This window comes from Porites lutea, chromosome 11 (genome assembly GCF_958299795.1).
Source record: "Porites lutea chromosome 11, jaPorLute2.1, whole genome shotgun sequence".
Lineage (NCBI taxonomy): Eukaryota > Metazoa > Cnidaria > Anthozoa > Scleractinia > Poritidae > Porites > Porites lutea.
In genome coordinates this window covers 2,287,718-2,310,584 of record NC_133211.1, presented here as the reverse complement: position 1 = coordinate 2,310,584, position 22,867 = coordinate 2,287,718, and the positions used below count along the sequence as shown (strand labels likewise).

The 22,867-nt window shown below is 39.9% G+C and overlaps 2 protein-coding genes across 2 annotated transcripts in view; one reads left to right on the top strand and one right to left on the bottom strand.

The window, feature by feature from the left end:
• The window catches only part of LOC140952023 (dimethylaniline monooxygenase [N-oxide-forming] 2-like), a 14,598-nt gene extending 5,439 nt beyond the window's left edge, over positions 1-9,159 (top strand). Inside the window, exons 2-3 of the mRNA XM_073401421.1 lie at positions 5,803-6,509; positions 7,385-9,159. Coding sequence (XP_073257522.1) covers positions 5,803-6,509; positions 7,385-7,756 — 1,079 coding nt within the window. The 3' untranslated portion in view covers positions 7,757-9,159. The remainder of the gene's footprint in view (positions 1-5,802; positions 6,510-7,384) is intronic.
• LOC140952024 (mevalonate kinase-like) lies at positions 7,351-22,867 on the bottom strand. Its single transcript, XM_073401422.1, has 11 exons — positions 22,672-22,867; positions 22,410-22,557; positions 18,606-18,753; positions 15,644-15,927; positions 15,149-15,194; positions 14,504-14,594; positions 12,842-12,932; positions 12,105-12,157; positions 11,205-11,358; positions 9,203-9,337; positions 7,351-7,915 (listed from the first exon to the last, which is right to left on the bottom strand). The coding sequence occupies exons 1-10, from the start codon at positions 22,753-22,755 to the stop codon at positions 9,228-9,230; spliced, it is 1,209 nt and encodes a 402-aa protein (XP_073257523.1). The 5' UTR covers positions 22,756-22,867; the 3' UTR covers positions 7,351-7,915; positions 9,203-9,227.

Here is a 22,867-nt window from a genome sequence, read left to right as displayed (position 1 = left end):
AATATGAATACGTCAAAAACTGCCTAGTGTACAAAGCGCTATAAATCTGCTAAGGGCCTCGCAAGGTTGTTGTCTTTCAGTGAACGTGGATAACATAACGTTATCCATGGAATCCAACTGCGCTCTCTGACGCGGGAAGGAATTTATGGTGCTCAATTATGTTACGAAGCAGTTGCTTTTAGTTTTGTTTTTGAGTTTTGGTATTTTTCAGGTTTTTCTTATGTTTAGGGTATCCGAGTGATTCTTTTTGTAGTACGCGCTGGCTTCTTGGTAAACAGTCATAGTCCAAGGAAATTCAAACCATAGCTCACACGAATAGTTCCTGAGTTTTTGAGTTGTATCATCTACATTTGGAAGATTCGTTTAACTTAATTGTAGTTCTTCTTGAAGTAGGCATGTTTGGGGACAGTGCAGAATCCAGACCTTGAGATAAGAGGGGAGGGGCGGTCATCCAGACCCTTAGATATAAAGGGGGAGCAGTCTCCAAAATTTTTTTTTTGGCCCTTCGGGCCTCAATTTGGTCAAAAATTAAGGGGGAGAGGGCCGAAACCCCGGGTCCCTCCCCTTGGATCCGCCACTGGGGGATTATAGCTGACCTTGAGTTCTACCTACACTGAAGCCGTTCCTGTTTTGTATGATTGTTCCTACGGAGCAGTTTTAAAAACACACTTTAATAGTAGTTCCCCTTGGGGCTTTTCAGACACTATTTATAAAATAAAAACTTAAGTATAAAGGAAATATTTGACATTAAAACTATTGTTCAGAAATCAAATGGTTCTTCATTAAGTTTTTAAAACGTTTTAACGAGGAGCAGGCTTTTAAATTGTCACCTAAGTTGTTCCAGATGTTAACAGCTCTGTAAATAAAGTTCTAAGTTTTACCGCTCGCATTCAATTGGTTCATTGGTACTTGTAAATCACGACAATGTATTTTATTCTCCACGAATTTAAGCGACAGCATATGTAATGGAAAGTTCTCACAGTCAGCTAAGCCAAACACATCTATAATCTGATTATTTAATTCGCTAATGATGGGCTTGCTTGTTAGAAGAAGAAGAAGTGTTGTTGTGCCTGTTGAAGGCCGAGAAGAATAAAGGTAGAAGAACAGACTGAGAGTCTTGGTATCTTTCTCGTTAATAGGCCAAGCAAGCTATACATCCCCTAACATACTTGGGGGAGAACCCGGGCAACGATTTATTGGTCGGTCATGGAACCTGGTCTACAACTAGAATCGAACCACATCGAGGGTCTCTTCCGAGAAGAAGTCTGCACACATCTACATTTTGGTAGAGGATTTATCGCATGCAATTTCGGAGTTACCTAGGTGTTGTTAGTTCTATGTTATGGCTAAAAGTTCTTGGTATGCTCCGACTAGTGTAATACATACTAGCCTACCTAGAAGGCGCTCGGAAGAAATGGATGCGAGAAAGAACGGGGCGCGCGAGGGAGACACGCGTGGGGAGAGGGAACGCCTGCCCGAGAGGCCCATGAAAATTGTTTTTACTCGCTTTCTGAGAGTGCGAAAAATTCCTATTGGTTGAGGGTTCCCGAGGGGATAAGTGTTCTCGTTAGGCAAGAAAACTGTCAATGAAAGAAAACACGGGATCGTTTGTAAACATGTGGCACAATAAAAGGAAGTGAAGGTCTTGTTAACACCACTAAATGGTATACTCGAAGGTCAGATCTTGGAGTTCTCTAATTCAATGGGACTATGTGGCTAAAATCTCAAAGAAAAGTTGAAGGGTTCAAGGGGCATTCACAAAGGAACGATTTGACATCAAACACTCATCGCGTGCTTCCCTCGCGAACCCCGTTCCTTCTCGCCCCCGTTACTTCCAAAGCGCCTGCTACACAGGCTAAGTACATACAGGATCACACAGCGAACTAAGAGATCAGATCATGTGTGAGGCGTTCGTTTACAAGAGGTTAAAAACAATGGAAAATGATAAAACCATATCCCAAAACGTGGTCGCGGTTTCTTACGAGATGTGGTCGTTTACGAGAGGTTCCGACTGTACGATTTTGACTGGGAAATTTTTGGTGTTTTGGATTTGTGGTCGCTTATGCCGGGCTGGGAGGGAGTCTCTTACTAGAGGTGAACGCACATGGAGGTTCTACTGTATTCAAATGTTTAAGTATGTAGTCAAACCATGAGATGTCATCAAGAGACGCGCTCGATATTTGTATTAAGGCTTTATGAGGCTATTTTTCAATATCAATGCGCTATGTAGCCAATAAAAACAATGACAATCAAAGATTGACCGCTTTGGCAACTAGGCTTTCGGTACGCTTATAGATGATTTTTAAAAAAAAAACATTCGAGGAAATTAAACCAGCGAGAGAATAACTGATGTAAGTCCCACTGTAAGTCTCCTTCATACCGATGAGTACGATTCTTTCATAATTCTTCTGGAAAACAAATAAGATAACAATTTCGTTGTACTGGTATTGTCTCTGGTCGTCTTAAGTAAAAACTGGAAAAAACTCAGAACATGTCGAGACCAATATACAAGCAATACTCAAGTAATTTCAAGAATGATCGAATAGTAGTGCGGTGAAATTCTTAGAGCCTTGCCTTACTTAAGTCATTTACGTTAAAAGAGAATGTTGATTAGAATACTAACCCATTATGGACGAAATTAACTAATGTTCTCAAAATATTGTTACTAAAATCCGACCTTTAATTACATCAAGTTCAAGGTAAAATATTTTTTATGTATACTACATAAGAGGCATTACAATTATATAAAACCCATATGTAAGCCTATTTTCTAAACAATATCACGCTAAATCCTATCTACTACCACAAATCAATCTGAGCTAATAAGTTATGGTTTTAAGAATGAGATAATCGAGTCAGAGTTACAGAAACAGATTTGTGCGTGAAACCCCCTTTTTCTTAAAGAAACATAACTTACGCGAGTAATAGTTCAGTTTCGTAGCTTAAAAACGAGATAAATCAAACCCTTAGAAAGAATTGCACCACAAGCACTGAATATCTGATACAATTGCGAGTAACTTTCAAGTCTTCGATGCTTAGATATATCAGTACAATGAAACCTTGATATAACGAAGTACTTCAAGTGACACTCTGGTATGACAAATGACCAGTTCTTCGCTCCCTATTATAGTAAAATCTATGGAACAGAGCACCGATCGATACTGTGATAACCTACTCCGGTTAACGGACGCTTTTAGACTGTCATTATGGGCTGATATCGCTCATGGTCTTCAAAGAGAACCATGAGAACGTCATGAGAGTCTACTAACAGTATTTATAGCTTCAAATAGATGGGAACGTTCAATGTAAAATATAGCCGACGTGTAGGCTATATCAAATAGTACTAAACGACAATAACAAAATGCTAGAACAGTGAGTTGACTTCTCACCCGGCCAAGGTAGAGAGTTCTCACCCGAGTAAACCTTTTAGAAGGCAGGTCTAAAAACGGGCGAGGTAATGTAATGTCTTGTTCTAATATCATGAAAAGGGTTAATATGCAGTGAACTGGGCGGCACACGCCCATCAAGAATTCCTAGCAGTATCCCTCGGGTCAGGGACTATCACTGGTTGTAATTTGAATAAACTGATCACAGAGCTTGGTAAACGGAATATAAACTGAAAAGGCCAGTGAAAGCCTAATACCACCTCTCTTTGGCAAATGTCAAGTTTTTTTTTTTTTGAAGCAGGCTACGTGAAGGACTAATGTAGCGAAGCTAACCCAATATTGCTTTCTTGTCTCTTGAGCTAATTCACGTGCAGTTCACGTGATAGGGGATTACAGTAAAAACCGACAACTAAGAAACTACATTTTGCCATGTTAGCCTAAACAGGGTCTTACATAAATGGTAATTAGCAACAATTTGGGCTATTTACGTTTTAAATAGGTTGAAAAAATAAATACATGTGCGGCTAAGAGTATTAAATGACATTCAGCTCATTCCTTAGGTAAAACCTGTCTACAATTACAATTGCAGTTGGAGTAATAAGACACCTATGTCTCGAAAGAAGATCCTAAATATTGACTCGTCTTATATATTTGCTCAAGTGTGTAAAATTTTTTATATAGATTATAGACAAAAAATCTGTTTCAAATTTTCTGCTTAACAGGTTCTTGTATAGTCTAGAAGGGGCCTAACTGGTAAATTATAGCCTTCTTACGCGTGGGTTTTTACTGCATGTCAGTTCATTGTTTCTTAGTTGATGTTAAAACTACCCAGCATCGATCTGCTCGCAAAACATCTAGTCAGGGCAAACGACAGAACTATGAGCAGATAAAAACAGTCTAAAGCAATTCTTATGGATTTTAAAATAGGGTCAGATTACCTTCTTTTTTACCAAACGACTAACAAGTTGTCACATGGCACAAATCTCTACATCTCTATAACATTGGCAAGGTACTGAACCTGTGGTGAATAATTATTTGGTATAATTATTCAGGATAATTATTTGGAATAATTATTCTGGCGAATTTAGGAGAAAAAAGGGAAACCCACAGTTAGAATTGTTAGTTCTGTAGCGGTTTGTTGTAAAATGTTTACGCATGAAGGCTGCATTCAAACAACCATGGTACAGAGAAGAAATGGGGATGCGCTCGAAATGTGAAGATTTTGTAATAAGAATTGTTCAGTTTGTGAACTTGGCAAAAACTCCTTTTTTCTCACTTTGAACTGTTTTGTGAATTGGTTGTGTTAGTTAAACCAGTTATTTAAAAATTGGTTCAAACCGTATTCCTTGAATTAAGTTGTTGTTTTGATGTTTTCCGCAGACAACGTCACCATTTTCATTCATATCAACAAACACCAGGAAATGCGATATTTCTTTTAAAACTGTTGAATTGTCCTGTGACGGAAAACTTATCATTTTGTTTACATCAGTGCTTTCTCCTTTCCTGTAAATAGGTTCTACTGGGGAAACTTGTCTGTTAAACATGCTAAGAGATGAAAGTTTTGCTAACTTAAGTTAGTTTTGTGTTGTTGTCTCTCACTAGCTAGCGTCGGCCGCTTACCATAAAGTGTAAAAGACTTTTTACAGCCATTAAACGATCAAATCTTACCTGAAATTGTCCTCCTAAAATAAGAGACATCTTTACGAGGTTTTCGAGATCAATTTTCCTCCACTGTACTTGGCGTTGCTCATAGTTTGCGCTGAATCTGGTAAAGCCAAAGAACGGTCGAAGAACTTCGAAGAAGAACGAAATTTTCTCCGCATGCACTGCGAGCTTCTGCGCGCGCGTGAACCAGCGTCATTTTGGCGGGAAAACGTGTGGTAGCCGTCAAAATTAGAAGTGTTTTTGCGATCGGGAGAAGGCTTTCTCCGTCAATAAAATTTTACCGTGTTCCCTTTCTGGTGAAAAAAGGAAAAATGAAGCTTTCCTGGGTGACTCTATTTTTAATTCGCGAAAAAAACCTTCACGTCAAATCTTCTCCTCGTACTCGTCCTTACCCTCGAATCTAAAGATCGCTTTTCCCGCCAAGTGCAGGGAAATGTGACGCAATCCACTCGACCAATCAGAACGTGCAAATCTCCAATCACGTTCCCAGAGAGAAAAAACCTGGGAGCGAGGTTTGCAATCTCTGAGTAATTATACCAATAGCGTTAATAGCATATAAGGCGTGAATTACATAGTTGTTAGCAAAATCGAGAGAACAGAATCAAAGTGTGTGTCTGGACAAAAATGTCATCGTTTGTCTCATTATGTAATTACTTAGGACGAAGATCGCTTAGCATCTGAGATGTCCCGTTCTGTCTTCACATTTGTTAGAAAAACGCTTTAACCCTTGCTTTAATTATTCTCCACGCAGGTCTTGGCAATTCGGCTGCAGACATCGCCGTTGAACTTAGCCGCCACGCCTCCCAAGTCTACCTCAGCACTCACAGAGGGGCGTGGGTGATTTCCCGCCTGGAAAAGCGAGGCTTACCATGGGATCAGCGCGTGGAAACAAGGTTCTTTCAAAACCTTCCCTACAAGATTAAAGAATGGTTGGCTCTGCGAAGCGCTCAGAAAAGATTCGATCATGATACCTACGGACTTCTCCCACGGCATGGAATTCTGAACGCCCCTACGGTCATAAGCGACGACCTCCCTCTTCGTATAGCCACCGGGACAATCAGGCTTAAACCCGGTATTTCCTATTTTACCAGACAAGGTGTCGTATTCACTGACGGATCCTCGCTGAGTCATGTGGACGCTGTAATATCATGCACGGGCTACAATATCAATTTCGAGTTTCTCAAAGACAGTTACATCCTTCCTGTTGAAGACAACCAAGTGTCTCTTTACAAACAAGTCTTCCCACCCCACCACCCTAAGTCAACCCTTGCCTTTGTGGGTCTGATCCAGTCCTCCGGTGCGTTTTTTCCCGCGGCAGAGCTGCAGGCTCGGTGGGCAACACGCGTGTTCAAGGGGCTGGCCAGGTTACCTAGCAGAGAGGCCATGTTGCATGACATAGGATTGGAGAAAAAGCTGCTTAGAGAAACATTCTTTGCTTCAAGGCGTCTGACAATTCAGGTAGGAGTGTCGAAAGTTATTTCTAGCTTGTTTTGTAGTAAACCATGAAATCTTGCACGATTGTGTCACTTTGTCCTCTACCGATAAGACCAGAATCATACAAATCAAGTCCTAGCAGCTATTAGCGTGGAGTATGTTTTTAGGCGCCTCAACCCCTTGAAAATCCTTGAGACCAGGTTTTATGAGCCCGCGAGACTGAGCATCCCACCCAAACCCTTTTTTTTACTAAAACCGCTGGACACCAACCTGGTTGAAGTCATTGTTATCTAAGGTCTTCTCAACCCCTTGCGTCCCCTGATGTGCAGTTGTAGGGCTCTTGGACTAGTAACCAGAAGGTCAAAGGTTTTACTCCTATTACGAAAACGGTTTGCAAACCGTTTCAAGCGCGTAGCGCGTAGAATTGACTTTTTTTGTGCCTGCTTGGAATGTTACCTATAATTACTATAGTTTTTAAACGCAAATGATGATGAGGTAAGGCATTCGCCATTCGCCGAACAAGAAACAAAGGAAACTGAGTTAACTTTCGCAAAGACTTCTGGGACTCTTACTAGCCCTTCCAAACATACCATAATACTCTTTGCTGTCCCTCTAAAATTTTACATAAGCATTGTTTTCAATTTCTCTTGGGGATCTAGTAAGCTCCTAGAGAAAGTGAAAATAATGCGTACGCTAATTTTGGACGGACAACAAAGAGTATTATGGTATTTTTGAAAAAGGCCTATTTGCCAATCGCTGACCGGGGCGTCCCCAGTAACGATCCCAGAAACAATTGCAGTATCCTCTTTTCCTCTCTAAAATGGCGAATGAAATGTAAAGATGTGTTCACTTGTTTCAACCACAATTCATGAAGCCATTTCTTGTTATTTAATCTTCAGGTATCCAGCATTGAATATAAAGATCAGATAGCAGATCTAATTGGCTGCAAACCGAACCTCGGAAGGCTCTTTTTCAGGGACCCTCTCCTGGCCATCAAGTGCTTTTTTGGACCCTGCTGTGCGGCCCAGTACCGTCTCATGGGGCCCGGGGCGTGGCCTGGGGCCAAACAAGTCATAGAGGAAACATACCGCAATGAAATGTTCCCAAATGTTCAGAGAAGAAACGAAACCAATACAACCAAGAACCAGACCATTGTAACGTTGCTGAAATTGGTCTGCGTTTTCGCCACCGTGGCTACTCTGAAAGAACTGTGCCAGGACCTCAACGCCGAATGGGACGCGGTTTGGGGATGGCTGCGAGCCGCGCGATGAACTCTGATTCCCGGATGTTCACTGCGAAAGACTGCTGACACGAGCTCCCCTTGCCACGGGCTTGTTATAGAGAAGCCAAGTTGCAACGAGGACTTCCGATGGACTGAATGCCGAAAGTTGTGAATATGCTGGAGAATCAGTGGCTCACGGACAGAAACACTGGGAAAAAGGAAGAAAAGGAAACTGTTCGAAGGTGACTTTAAGCGCATATTTAAGTATTGACGATTCTGTAGCTTCAACGAGAACACAATCTCGAAAAAAGAGAAACATTTGGTTCACAGGAAACCACTGCTAAAGTAGCTTACTAATAAATCATAGAGCTGATAACTTTCAATCACAACAAGGTCCACAGTACAGTTAACACATTAACTCTTTAAACCCTAAGAGCGATCAGCATCAAATTTCTCCTCGCAATATCAATCCTTTGTAAAACAGAGTGGTCATGAGAATTGAGAACATGATCAGGGAAGATGGGTCTAATTGATATTTCAACAAATTCTCCAAACTACCTCTATTGAAAAAGTATAGGGACAGTAAATGAGAATCTCAATTTTGATATTTGGGTTTAAAGGGTTGAAAAGCGAAGACTTCCAGTAGTAATCTAGTTTCTTTCGGGATAGTAGAGCGCGCGAAAAACACGAGCACACGTGAAAATAGCCTGAGAACTTCCGGTAGTCGCTTCTCTCCTCTTCGGGTAGAGAGAAGCGACGACCGGAAATACGTTTCGCTATGCGCGAGAAGAAAAACCTTTTTTCACGCGCGTTCGCGTTTTTTCTCGCACTATCTTCCCAAAGGAAACTAAGGGACAAATTGTAGTCTACAAGAGGAGAGCTCTGCTCGATACAGTTTTAACGTGAAAGATTGAACTGCGCAAGTCACCCACGCATGTATAAATAACATATCAGCATTTGAAGACGACAATATTGTCATAATTATTGAAAAGCATTAAGGCTTGGATAAACAGATTAAGCGCATGTAGAAATAATATAATCTCTCACAAAACCTCCTTAGAAATAAGTATCATATAAAGACACATTTCAAAATATACACAGCATTTTAAGGCATTATCTATAGAAAACCGCTGTTGTAATAATATTTATTTTCAAACATAAGAGAGAGAATTGCTAACATAAAACGGATAAAGCAAAGCTAAAAACTAGCAGAATGCGGGGTAAAATTGAAGAATATTAAAAAACCTGCATTGGGGTAAACGTGAAAGCAGCGATCCAACGTTTTGATCAGGTTTAATTTCAATTAGTAGAAAAGTGTAATATTTATTATAAAGCTCAACTCTTCTTGTTATGTGGCAGGTTTTGTCACTAAATTAAGAATAGTGAGCAGATTGCATGAAATACTTTTGTCTACACAAATGCATAAGCTTTGAAATAAAATGTTCATCTTTATACAGTTTCCTTTTATTTTGCACTATTATGAAGCTCGACTCACCTTGCTGTCGCAAGGGAGGGGAGGTTTAAGATATTTGTAGGGTAACCCCTTCATCACCAAGGCACGTGTCCCAAACTTCAAAGCCCAAATTGGTCAAATCATGAATGACGTCACTTACTGATTTCTCACTTGAATCTGGCAAAGAGATCATTGCAACAGAGAATGTTATGAATGTCCGTCTACAATGAGTAAGGAATTTAATGAACAGTTCTATTAACTGAGGTTTTTAAATTTGAGAAAATAGCTTAAACCTATTGGTCAAAGCTAAAAATACTATAATATTCTTTAAACTACCTGAATTTAAAGAATATTCTGATATTTTCCACTTTGGTAGCCTGAGAAAAACAGCTGACATTTCGCCAGCCTCGTTCCCAGTCGTCCACGGCGTTTTTGGATGAGACGTCGCCTGCCAAGCTCGTCGGGAAAAATTCGTCGAGGCGCTATCGCGCTCCGTTCCAAGCCTCCTCTGGTCACCCAGATAGCGCGAACTGGCCTGGGTGCGAGGCTGACATTTCGCGACCCTCCTGCTAAAAGACTGAGGAACTAGCGCAGAAATCATCCATATTGATGACGCGTCACTTCGAAGATCTGGGCAGTGCTTCTCATTGGACGAAGCAAATTTTCAACCAATCAAAAACACTACACAGGGGGTTGGAATGCGTCATCAATGAGCCTACTAGCAATGTATCCATTTTTGCAAAGCGAGGCGAGCCCCTCGCACTCGCATCTCTTTTCGCGAGTTACTCTCGCGTGACTTCTCGCGACTCCCCAAATGGGGAGTTTGCTCTATGGACTCGGGAAACCAGTAGTTGCGTCGCGAAATGTCAGCTGTTTTCTTAGGCTACCGAAGTGGAAAATACCATAATATTCTCTAAATTCATATTATGATATTTTATTATGGTATTTTTCGCCTCGACCAAGTCAAACCATTTTTCTCAAATTTTAAAAAGCTCAGTTAATAGAACTGTTCTCCGGGTACCACTTTGGCCAGTTAACGAAGGTTTCAGCCACGCCTTGGAGAACGTAATATGTGCTGTTGTTCAAAGGCCACTCTGAGCATCAGTGTCTACATCGAGAGGGGGAAGGGGTGGGCTCCCGTATGAAAGAGACGAGAATGCTAGTTGGAAAACAGAATTATACTCTAAAAGTTACCAACTTGGGCGTGGCTTGGCTACATATGACCTCAATGAGACCATACTGAAAGGATAACCAACTAAGAGCAATAGAGATTATAACTTTCCACATCGAATGCTCGAATGCTACCTTTAACACAGAAGAGCGGCATTTGTTTGTTTTGTTTTTTTAAATAGATCTTTCTTTACGCACAATCCTAAGCGATACCTGTTTGCCAGGAAAAAGTTTGACTTTTTATCCTAAAAACCATAAGTGAGACCAAAATCCGCACTGACTTTACATCCCTAAGGTAGCCTGTGTACAGACGCCCCCTCCCGTAAAGAAAAAATTGGGAGAGATGTTTTTGAGGGGAGGGGGTGTCTGCGCACAGGCCACCCAAGACAGACAATAGGGACTTTAAGATCCAACGACGCGACGGCAACAAGAACGTCGCTTAAAAAGTGAATTTGCGTTCTTTCAGTCTTTACAGCGATTATTCCTACCTACTTACTTTGTCAATTGCAGGCGAACCCTCCTGAAGCGGAATTTCAAGGGACCATATTCAAGCTCAGAAAGAGAAATAAATTTCGTCGTTGTTTGTTTACGTCCTCCATAAAACGCGAAATTAGGCATCTTCACGTCGTAGTCGTGCAAAAACGGGAAAGAAATGTACAAAAAAGTGTGATGCACGTGCGAAGTTGTTGTTTTGCTAATTAAACCTATTGTGTTTTTGACGTTCTTGTTGTCGTCCGCGTCGTTGGATCTTAAAGTCCCTAATGAACATACCCGTACCTTTCATAAGGGAGTTGCCCGCCCCCCCCCTTCCTACTGTACAGTGCACCTTTATAACTCTAACGTAGTTTACACGATTCTGTCCCTTTAATGTTACCTGGTGTGACAAGAGTGAAAGCACATCCTCCCCCACCGGCTCCTGTCAGCTTGGAATGTAGACCATACTTGGATGTCACACAACATAGCTCGTCCAGTGAGCTGTGACTAACTCCTAACGTTACAAGCAACTGTTGGTTCAGGTCAATAAGGTTCTGTGTGTTGTATAAACAGATGCCATCAATAAACGAAGTATGTGAAAATACAGCTGAACATATTCATCCACTGCATGCATGGGATAGCCTATTTAGATATGCCTTAGCTCTGTTGCAGTAAGACTGGGAAAACCGTGAATGTTTGAAATATCTCAGGAATGTTTAATGTGTGACGACTCATCACAGCAAAGATCAGGACATGCGAATTACCCTTAAAACCACAATCTTATTAACTTTTTTGCTTGCAGTTTAGTTTTCTCACGAGTGATTGGCTTTTTTCTTGCAACACAATAACATTCCAGAAATATTTCTGGTGTGCACGGTTTTCCCAGTTTGACTGTAAAAGTGTTGTCTTAGGACAGAAATGTGAAGATGGATTTGACAGACAATTATCCAACTTGATAAATCTTCCCTATATTTAACCTTGTTGTTTGTATATGGCTAAATGTTGCGTTTTAGCGCCTTGCTGTTTACCTTAATAAATTGATTAGTTACTCTCTGCTTGTCGCCCATATCCTTTACTAGAAAAAAGCAAAAACCTCGCCAATCTCAAGTACATGTAAAGGGCCAGCAGAGGACATAAGGGGAAAACAAGCCAAGAGAAAAAAAATATGATTAAAAAACCTGCGGACATGGCTACTTGAGTTGCTTTAGCAAGCATGCAGTAATACAGTATATAAGGTCACCTTATGTCATTATTCTTAAATATTATCAACTATTTGTAGGATGTCATGAGACATATCTACCTCTAACACACCATAGTGTTCTTGGAGATTTGACCAGGTAGTGTTTGGCGTGGCTGTTCAGTGAGAAGAAAAGAAAAGAAAGTTAAATGTTTTTCTCATATTATCTCTGAATTATGAACTTCTGCGCACCCCAAACATAAATGCCTGCCTTGCATTCTAACTGTAGGTAAAATCCACACACGATCACATCAGGTTTTCAACCAAGGTTTTCAACCAAAAGCCGTGCATCTGGAAATGTGTAGGTTTTAAACTCTAAATTCTACATCTGCATTGTAGTCACTTGCACTGTACCACGGGGGTACTCCTGCGAATTCTTGGCTGAGGTGTGCTGCCCAGTTCCCCAAATCTTGACCCTACTTCAGACCAAAAAGTGTCATGTTCCACATCCCTTTTTAGACTAGACCTCTAAGAACCATACCTGTTTTCAGACTTGGCCTTTAGGCAGAAACTATGTCATCATTGCGTAGATTAGATCGCAAACAAAAAAATTCTTCAAATCCATTTCGAATTATTATATTTCTCTTTCTCTCTTACTCACTTGGAATTGAAACGATAAAATAATATGTTCATACACTCCTGTAGTTCCCTCAAATTCCAGACCAAAATGGGCAAAATCTATACCCATTTTTAGACCAAAAAGGCACAAAAACCATACCTCCTAGGGTGCCCCATACCTTAGTATATTATGGTTTATATAAAGGAGTACTTCTCCCCCCCCCCCTCCCCGGGCACTGTACCTTGGGCATGATAGAGCTTCTCTAGACAAACACAGCACTCATCTGCAATAGCACCAATGGCATCAAACAAGGTACTATACACAGCTGGAAGCTGATAGAAAGAGAGAAGAGAAGTAAAGCACCACACATGTAGATAATATTACCTACAGCTATTTTGAGAAAGGTTTTCGTACAAAATGTGCATGCGATCATCCTGAAAGGCAATATGGGATACGATCAATACACTGTTCCTGACACTGTAGTTGTCAAACCTACTTTTGTTGCTTTCCTTTAGCACTCGCACACATAATTCCATGGCCTCTGGTGTCATTCTTTCAGATTCCTTTTAAGAACAGTGAACTCAAAACCACCCACAATACCACTAAGGATTGTCGGGTGCACTTTTTCCGACAACCTTTCTCAAAATAGATATATACTAAAGGAGACAGCATTGCCGGGTGTTCAGCGCATCAGACTCACATTCTAGCAGTCCTGGTTTCAAGTCCTGTTCTAACCAATACCAGGATTTGTTCTCGCTTGTGTCAAGTTAATTATAGAATGCATAGCGGGTGGTTTTGTTTGTTAAACATGCTAGTGAGCAAGTGAGCCATGAAGCCGCAAAGAGATTGGGGCAGGAACAATGAGAAAACAATGGTTTTACATACTGTATTTTTCTGGTAGCTTCACGGCTCACTTAGCTTGTTTACACACATGTAACAAAACCACCAGCTATGCAGGCTACAAGTTCAAATCCTTGGCCACTCTTGTTGCATTTGCCAGACACATCCTAACCTTGATATTCCTGTGATACAAAGCCACAAATTTTTGAGGTATCAGGGGCGACTGCTGATTAGCTACCCCCACTGATTTTATCAGGGGCATCTCGGCCAAGAAACTGGACTCCTTTTGACTCGATTTCGTTTCTTTAAGTGACAACTGTGGATTCATAATCAATGATTACCTCTAGTAAATAGCCAACTGGTTGCCTCCTGCCAGTTGGGGTTTTTAATCCTGTTATATTATATGGAATTATTTGTTTCTAGGTATTTGAGTGGAGCGTCCGTAATCTAGTTAGATAAGTGCACTTCCACAATAAACGATTATTTAACCTTTAACCTGGCTTAACAAGTGCAACACGCTGAAAAAATGCAGTTGTGTTCAATATCAAGGGGCCAACATATTCCATTTTTTTTGGACACCATGTGGCACAATGTTGCAAGAAGGTGGAGTTTGAACTACATCAAATGTCATCTTCAACATTTCTTCATTATCAGGAGTAAACAACAACTTGCATTAGTTTGCCTACCCTGTTCAACAAAGGCATTAAACTTGCCTAGTTGTGAAATGGAGTTCTGTTCCCAATAATTAATCATAGCGTACTATGACAAAATTTTTGATGTTTTAGCCCTCTTGAAAATAAAAAATACAAAAAATTCCCAGGGTTTTCTTGCTAGCAGTGAAAGAAAAAAGCCATTTAAGTGTGCATGATGGTGCATACTGTCCAATTACAGAGGAGCATGACACATGCTGTCCTATTACACTGTCCTTTTAGTGCTGAAATCAGGACAGTTGATAGCCAATCAGTTTGAGAATTTTGTTGTAGCTGTGATTATCATGGTATAATTCCCTCTTTTCACCTACTAAACTACATGTACATGTATACCGTACTTCCAAACAAAATACCTGCTGATATCTTTCTCTGAGACCTGACACCAAGTCCTTTGTACTGCGAGCAACTTTAGTATTAGTTATGAGAATCTTTAGTTGAGGTATTCTGTGGCAAAGAGTATGAAGCTCACAGTTAGATCATATTCAACAAATCCCAGATTGACAATAAAATTATCATAATTTTGCTCTTATAGCTACTTATATCTTGTTGTTGCCAAGACAACAAAACATAAACAGAGGAGTACATTTAACAGGCTTCAAGAACGTATAAACCCATTGATTATTCCTTACTCTAAGGGAAATTTGACTTGACTGTTGCCACTATCCTCTGAATGGTTTACCCAAGTGTTTTGTTGACTGATGCCCAATATTACAGGAATAATAGTAAACAAAAAATGTAAACAATAGTGCAGGACTGAAGGGCAGGGTTGTCATTAAGAGCCGGGGTCTGGATATTTCCCCCGGATATTATGAAAGTAGTTTGGCCCCCAAGAACTTTAATACTAAAATTTATTGGAAGACAGAAGAAAAATAGAACCAAAAGAAATCCTGAGCTGTTTGATTTCCTGTCTACTTGTTGTATTTACCAGGCAGCTTGTAATCTTTAGTGACATCCCTGGAAGGGGCATTAAGTTCACTGTGTACAACCATTTAAGTTACCTTGTCAAACAGTTTAAAGTACTATCTTCGAATGTTAGAGCCCCTCCTGAAAATAAAAGCATGTAAGAACATACTGGTAACTATTAAATGACTGTATTAAAACACACCAGAATACTGATATATAAAAAAGGAAAACTTTTAGATTTTCAGAGTACCTGTACTCTATTTTCCAGAAAAGGATCAATTGACTGTGCCCTTATGTCATTAGAAAAAATAAGCACTTTATTTTAGTGTCAATGTATTTAGCACGAAAGCACTAACTGGGGGCACTATACTTTTATGTCTCTCGGACTGCCATTTTACGTGGTCATCTGAGCCACGCGAAGGTCTAGCCATTTGCAGGGCAAAGGCAGTACCTCCTTTCTCAGTCATTTTAAGACCCTGAGTGTTGGTCTGGTCCCAGGAATTGAACCCACGACCTCCTGCTCTGCAGTCAAGTGCTCTACCGACTGAGCTAATCCTGCCGCAGTTAAAGAAGAAGTATTTTCAACATACCATAAGTGCAAATAGAATTGTCTACTCCTGATGGGTTCCCATGAACTAGCTTTTCAGCTTCTAAGCTCCAGTGACAGATTAATGCAAGATCTTGATGAGGCAGAGAAATAGTTCCCTGACCCTCGGAAACAGATAAGGTAGCAGTTGTTGTTTCCTGAACTGAAGGAATTGCTTCCATGGCTGCTAGGAGGGCTGTGACAAGGCAGACACTGCAAGATGCCGAAGAACCAAGACCAGCACCAATAGGAATTGACGAGTTTATTTCAATTGAGAAGGAACCCAGTCTGTCAATAAAAGAGGAAAGACGCCAAATCAAATAATTTATGATCATACAATGGCATGTAGAGAAAGTCATGTTCGATCGCTAATTCTGTTTTTTACTTGCCCGATGGGCAAGTGAAGTTTTTTGGGGAATTCAGATTACACATTTAGTACTTAAAATTTTCAGTAAACTTGCATGGATCAAAACTCCCTTTTCAAGCTTAACTGACAAAGTGTAATGCCAGACAGAAAAGTGTGGAAAGATTTTGTCACGGAGGCTTGGTCAGGAGATTGGCCTCAATAAGTAAGTTAACTATACATGTATGTCCAGGGCTCGAAATTGTGACTGATACAGTCGCAAGTATGACTAACATTGTCTCCTTGGCGACTAAAAATTCTGGTTCAGTCGCCGCTTTGGTAACCCGGTTTCACTATGATTTAGATTTAAATTAAAAGAGTAAAGTTAAATAATTCCGTTATTTACCCTCAGCAGTATTTATAGCACTAATTCTAGTGGGGCCAAGCAAATGCCTGAAACAAGTAATTCAAATTAAACTTAACAGGGTTAAAGAATCCCAACTGGCCGGAGGCAAACCCGCTGGCTATTTACAAGTGTGTTCAAGGATTTGAACTTGGGATTACCGTGAACAAATCCAGCTAGCAGTCAGAACCGGACTTGAACTCGGGGCCTCCAAATTTCAAGTTCGGCGCTTGAGGATTTGAACTCGGGACAACCGGGAAGAAATCCAACTAGCGGCCAGAGCTGGACTTGAACTCGGGGTCTCCGAATTGCAAGGCCATCGCTCTAACCACTTGGCCACGCTGCCTCCTCAAAACAAACAAACATCTTATTTTGCTTTGCTTTCAATCTGATGGATGTGTATTCAAATTTGTTTACGTCACCAGTCAGTCATGCTATTCCTTAAATGGTGCACCCCCTTCCTAAGAAAAATCCTGGATCAGCCCTTGTAGTTCTTGAGAAGTTTTAGAAATATTTTTAGCACTTTCTGTATATTTTTGTGGGGATAACTCCATAATCTTTTAACTTTTTCTAAATTTGAGATTTTAGCTAATTATAAATTTACCTATTGATACCATGTACGCTGTATAAACTCATTTTATAATTTTTTCCTATTATTTTAGTGTCCCCAATTAGTTTTTATAAGCAAAAGACATCAACACTTAAATAAAGTTGTTATGTTATAATATGTTAAATACAGAGGGAATAGGCCATTTTATAGTTATGGATGGAAGCAAGGCTGAAGGTGACATTGTTTTGATACAAACCTTCCTGCTTTATTTTGTAAATCAAGTTGGTCTTATGCTATCCTAGTATTTTTCAAGGATAATTTTCATAACAAAGCAAAGGAGCGTGAAAATGAAATAATCAGCATGTCACAAGCTTGGGACAAAGAAAAAAATCTGAGTCCCCGACAGGATTCCAACCTATGACCTCCCGAACACCAGGCAGGCGCTCTATCCACAGAGCTACGGAGAACTCATGGAGAGCGAGGCCATATACTAGGTTCATATTTGATGTGTCCTGCAAACTGCTAGGAGGTTTGTATCAGAACAAGGTCAACCTCAGCCTCACATTCAATTGAAGGCTATGGTACTTAGTCCACAACTGTAAAATAGTCTATTGTAGCATTTTCATATGCACTGCAAAGGTACCACCAATGTACACAAGCCTCCCTTCCATACACTCCCAAGAAGTACATGTACATAAATATAGGGAGGCTCTTTCCGAGGTCTAACCCCTTACCCTTTTATACAGTGCAACCCTGCCTTACGGCCACCTTGGACATACAGTCACCTTGTGATTATGGCCACTTTTTTTTGGCTGCCCGGCTAAATGACCATACATTTTCTTGTAAAACACCCTCATTAATACAGTCACCCGTTAATACAGCCAAATTTTTTTTGGCCCATTGTTGACCGTATTAACAGGGTTCCACTGTATGTACCGTATTTTCTGACAGAAAAAGGTACTCAGGTCTCACATACCTTCTAGTGACAAATGGTACCCTTTCACGTACCTAGTCTAGAACTTTGCATTTTTTTAACTCCTGTAAATGCACTTTTTTTAAAGATACAGTCAATTCCTGATTTAACTTGAACCTTCTAGTGTAGGGAAATCGAAAAAAAAAATTGAGTTATGGGGATCGAGTTTGAAGCAAATAACTAGAAATGAGCAAAAAAGCAAATGGATGAGGAGGGAATGCAATTAAGCAGCAAAGTATACTGGGATGGATACTGAATTTAAACTGGGGTGACAAAAAAAAAAGACAAAGAATTGACACAGTTGTTTTGAAATAAATTCAATGTTTCTGTGTTCAAGTTATCAAGGGCAAACAAAAATTACTTTTGAGTCAGCAGGAGATTCGAGTTTTTAAGGGTGTGAGTTACCGACAGTAAAATTACAGTTAATGTATGAAGGAAATCCTGAGGAAATTGACTTTGGTTTGAGTTAGCGAGGGTTCCAGTTATCAGGAATCAACTGTATGAATTAATCACTAAACTGAAACATCTACTAAACTTTTTCACAGCCATAAAATGCATCTGATAGCCCTTTTGGGCTTTTTTTATATCTAAAGAAATAACAGATTTCCCTACTCTTTCATATACACAAACCCTCAAAAACGCAACCCTTTCAGGTGGAGCCTCAGCCATTATAGAGGGTACCCCCCCGGACACTCACCTGTTAACATCTTTCACAATCTTTCCGACAAGGAACACAAAAACCCTGATTGCATCTATCATAAGCTTCTTAGTTTCTTCTGTTTGTTGACAGTGTTCTACAAATTTGTTGAACAATGCTGATGCCTCATGAGGACAACCTGAAAAAGCTGAAACAGTAATAGATAGTCAGATTATATAAGTGGAAACCAGGGTACTGACATATACATGTATGGTGTATATAGGTATGAGCCGCTGTGAGGGGTATGGTTTTTGAGCAGGTTATCTGGGATAGGATATACAAATAGGGGGAATTTGGGTCTTCAATCTTGATTTTCATGATTGTCTAACTCATTCTCGTTTTCACTCGCATAAAATGTAGCCTGTGAAAACATCCGTTTCTCCTCGCTCTTCGTCGCTGAGGACGTTTCGCGCAGAGGAACGTCTGCGACTCAGCGACAGAAATTCCATACTGATGACGCAAATCAATGTTTACATAATAAATCCGGTAGTCATAGGGTTCCAAATATAAATTTGTCTAATTTTGCGTGTCTTCTAGTCGATTTTGGTAAAGTGTTGCGTTGATCTACCCACGAGCTCAGCAAAACTCAAATGCTTCTTGTAGAGAAGACTATATTCCACAAATATTGACTGTTTTGTTAGAGATTCTTCGCGTTTACATTTGACCTTTGTGGCCTTTTGTCTTTTGTATGTCATTCGTAAACAATAGCTAAAACAATGTAACTGCTCCGTCGACCAATCAGCGCTTCTGACCGGATTCTGGACAGATTTTACGTCATCAGTATGGAATTTCTGTCGCTGAGTCGCAGACGTTCTTCCGCGCGAAACGTCCTCAGCGACGAAGAGCAAGGAGAAACGGATGTTTTCGCAGGCTACATAAAATGTCCCTCAGGTATCAAGTTGCTATTAGTTCTCAAGCCCCGATTATTTGGAATGATATATCCCCTTGACTGTCCGTAACAGCCTTACTACCACTAACTTTAAAAAGACCTTAAAACTTTACTTTTTAAGCCTGAATTGAATTACTACCGGATTCTCATAGGTTTATTGTTAGTTTAATTTTCACTAGTTTTACGCTGTTATATATATGTAAGCTTACTTGATCTTAGTTTTGTATGTTGTTCAATTCAGTTTTTGTAATTAAGCCTACAGTCCTTTTTTCTATGTAAAATAATTTCTGTCATTCTGACCACAGGCCGTATAAGTCCCCAGTTTTGTTTTGGCTGGACTGTGCTAGTGACCTCAGTAGTTTCTGAAAAACAGCTACTCTAGGATGGGGTGGGGGGGGGGGTGCATTTGGGGAGCTATGTCCATTTACAGGGTAGTAAAATTCAGCTGAACTAGCTCTGGTATAGGCTAAAGCGTCCAGGGTCCCAGTGGCACATCCCCACCCAAACATTTCTGAAGTACCCCCTCCCACCCCCGATGGAAACCTATAACTTCTTCATCAAGGTGATGTTACACAAGATAATTAGGAACAATGATTTTTAGCGCGACACAGTGAAGCAACATTGTTCTGTCATTACTTTAAATGGTTGCAAGATGGTTCCAACATTGCAAAGCAGTGTTGCGCTAAATATCGTCGCTGCAAATCCTCCTGTGTAACATCACCTTTATGTCTTTCTATTTGTTTGGGCTTTTGAAGAAAATGCCTGGGCTCAAAAATGGGCTTGGTTTTTTGTTCTGGCACAAATTGCCCTCTGGTGTGTGTACAAGATAGTATGCGAGTGTGCGTAAAACAGGTCAGTGTCAGCTGACTAAATCAGAGCACATGGCCACTTGCCTAAGGTGAATAAATAACTGTAGTTTAATACATTATAGTCACACAAGCAAAATTTTGATGCATATGGACTGTTGTTTGAATATTTAATTATACAGTGCCTTTGAAGACTGTAATTTCCTACACGAATCTAACTCATTTGACATTTATTATGAGAAAAAATATTGGCTCAAGAAAAACCCAAGGTCACACAGTTATCCGTCTAGTTTACGCTTCTATCCATTTTGGGTGACTAGAGGGAAACAAGGGAAGTTTGTTGGTATTTGGGCTAATGTTTTATAACTTGTGACAATAGTCCTATTTCTCCAATTTCAAGTTGTATAACAATTTTATTCACATGTGCAAGATGTAACTCCCTTTACACTGGTGAGACATTTTTCAGCTAGGCTCAATAGAGAAGAAGAGTAATCACATCACAAACTAAATAATTTGTGAAATTATGGGCTTGGTTAGCATATCCAGAAAGAATGAGATGAAAAAATGTCATCTTGCTCAAATTTAGCCTGCTTTTGATTGCTCTTACATATGAAGTCTCCTTGGCCAGCCCTGGGCTTCCAAGTCAACATCTCTCACTAAAAATCAAACAAACACACATACAAAGAAGTAACTGCCGAATACCCTTCCACATTCAAGCTGTATCCCTAAAAGAGCTGACAGAATATATGTAGATATGCTGTACAGTAATTACTCTTATGCACTTGTCTACCTTCAAAGGCATTAAGAACAACAAATACACTTAGACATACATTATAAACAAGCTTTATATGCTGTCTTAAGGGTGTACTCGCATTCATTGTGATGTCATTGTTTACATTTTTGCTCATTAACATACAAGTTAATCCACAGAGGATGTAGCCGTATAAACCAATTAGGTTCAAAAATTAAAAGAGCTGGTTAATTTATGCAGTTTGTACAAGTTTCAGCTCATTGCAATCAGTAAAATAGAAAATAGCAGCAATTAAAAACTGGAAAGTTACTGAGTGGCAAAAGAGAATCAAATGTTATTGATAGTTGTCTTAAGATGACAATGGATGATTTGGCTTATATTTTTCATGGCTTATATTTCTTTTGTTCCAAAATCAGTCAGGCTTATGCTTGGAGGGAAATTTGCATCTCAAAATTGATTAGGCTAGCTTATAGGTGGAAGGAAATTTATGTCAGTTATTGGCATGAAGTTTTTACTGACTGAATTCACTGTGAGGACCTAGACCTTTTAAAACTGAGCCATGCAAACTTAAAATACAACTGTAAATTCATTTATTGCAATGTAAAACTCAAAAGTAATATCAATGATTAAGCATGGAACTCTGTTCATACCAAAAAATTATGAATCTTAAGCCAAGAGTGAAGTGTGAACTACGCAAACAGCAATAAACTGATAAACTTACAGTAACAAACTGATTAATTAATAGTTCTTTGGCAAATTCATGTGTTACTGTGCACTTTTTTTGCTTTGTTTGTTTGTTTTTTGAATTTGAGGACAATTTCCACGTATAAGCCAACAGGGGCCATTTGGAGGGGCGATTTAATGGAGGTTTTTTTTGCATTTTGGAGTTTAGGGGGCTTATTTTTGGAGGGGCTTATACATGCTGGGGGTAATTTTCAGAGTTTTATGGTAGATCTTAAAATGAGGGAATAATGTTTCAGAGAACTTTATTAGCTCCCAAGGGCGGGGCCATGTCCCTCACTGCACTACCTCCTCTCCCTTCCAAGAAAGTACATCTCTGACACATATTTTTTGCCTCACTAGCAATGAATGGTTCCTTGCCTGCCGAGCTGAAATTTAGAGAGAAAACTGGAAGTGGATATGTGGATAATGGGATATGCAGTGGCTTTTCTTTCAAATATATTTACTAAGTGGATACGCGGATATGAAGTGACAAAGTGCATACACTGTAATTATGTGGATACGCAGTGACTTATGATCCTTATCCACCAATTCGTTGGGGGTTGCTTGAAAGTGGAAGGGTATTCTGCAGTTAAGCCAGAACAAAAAGGAAAAAGAAAATAAAAAGGGGGACTAACCAAGAAGCCTGTTGACATCTTTCTGAAGCTCATCTTGTTTCCATTTGCAAGTAATGTTGAAGTTCTGCAAACTGAGTCTAACAAGTTGATCTCTTTGTGATTCAAGCTTCACTACAGTTCTTAATCCAATGGCAGTTGCAACAGCTTTCTGTGCAAAGAAAAGTGATGGATAATGAAACAGAACAGGGTTTTTATCACGATGATATTTACAAAACGGAATTATGTATGTGCTGGTCTTGGTAGTCTTGACAGCTAGACGCACCTTTCCGTAAACGACTGCATGTTCTCCATGAAGGATTATCTTTCCTGGTGCTGTAACTCTGATACAATGAGATCCCATCGGCATTTAACCATGACTATTAACCCGAAGGGAAGAAAACTACAGAATTCGCTGCATAAAACAGGAATTGCACACAATCAATGGCTTTCCCTGAGGGCCGCCATTTTGTAAAACTGCT

Bases quoted from the DNA above. Each gene is read 5' to 3' on its own strand.
- LOC140952024 (XM_073401422.1), bottom strand. From the start codon at position 22,755: ATGCCGATGGGATCTCATTGTATCAGAGTTACAGCACCAGGAAAGATA. The intron at 14,595-15,148 runs GTAACTTAAATG...TCTTTGCCACAG, and splicing joins ACTTTAAACTGTTTGACAAG to AATACCTCAACTAAAGATTC. The intron at 11,359-12,104 runs GTAGATATGTCT...TACAACACACAG, and splicing joins AACACTATGGTGTGTTAGAG to AACCTTATTGACCTGAACCA.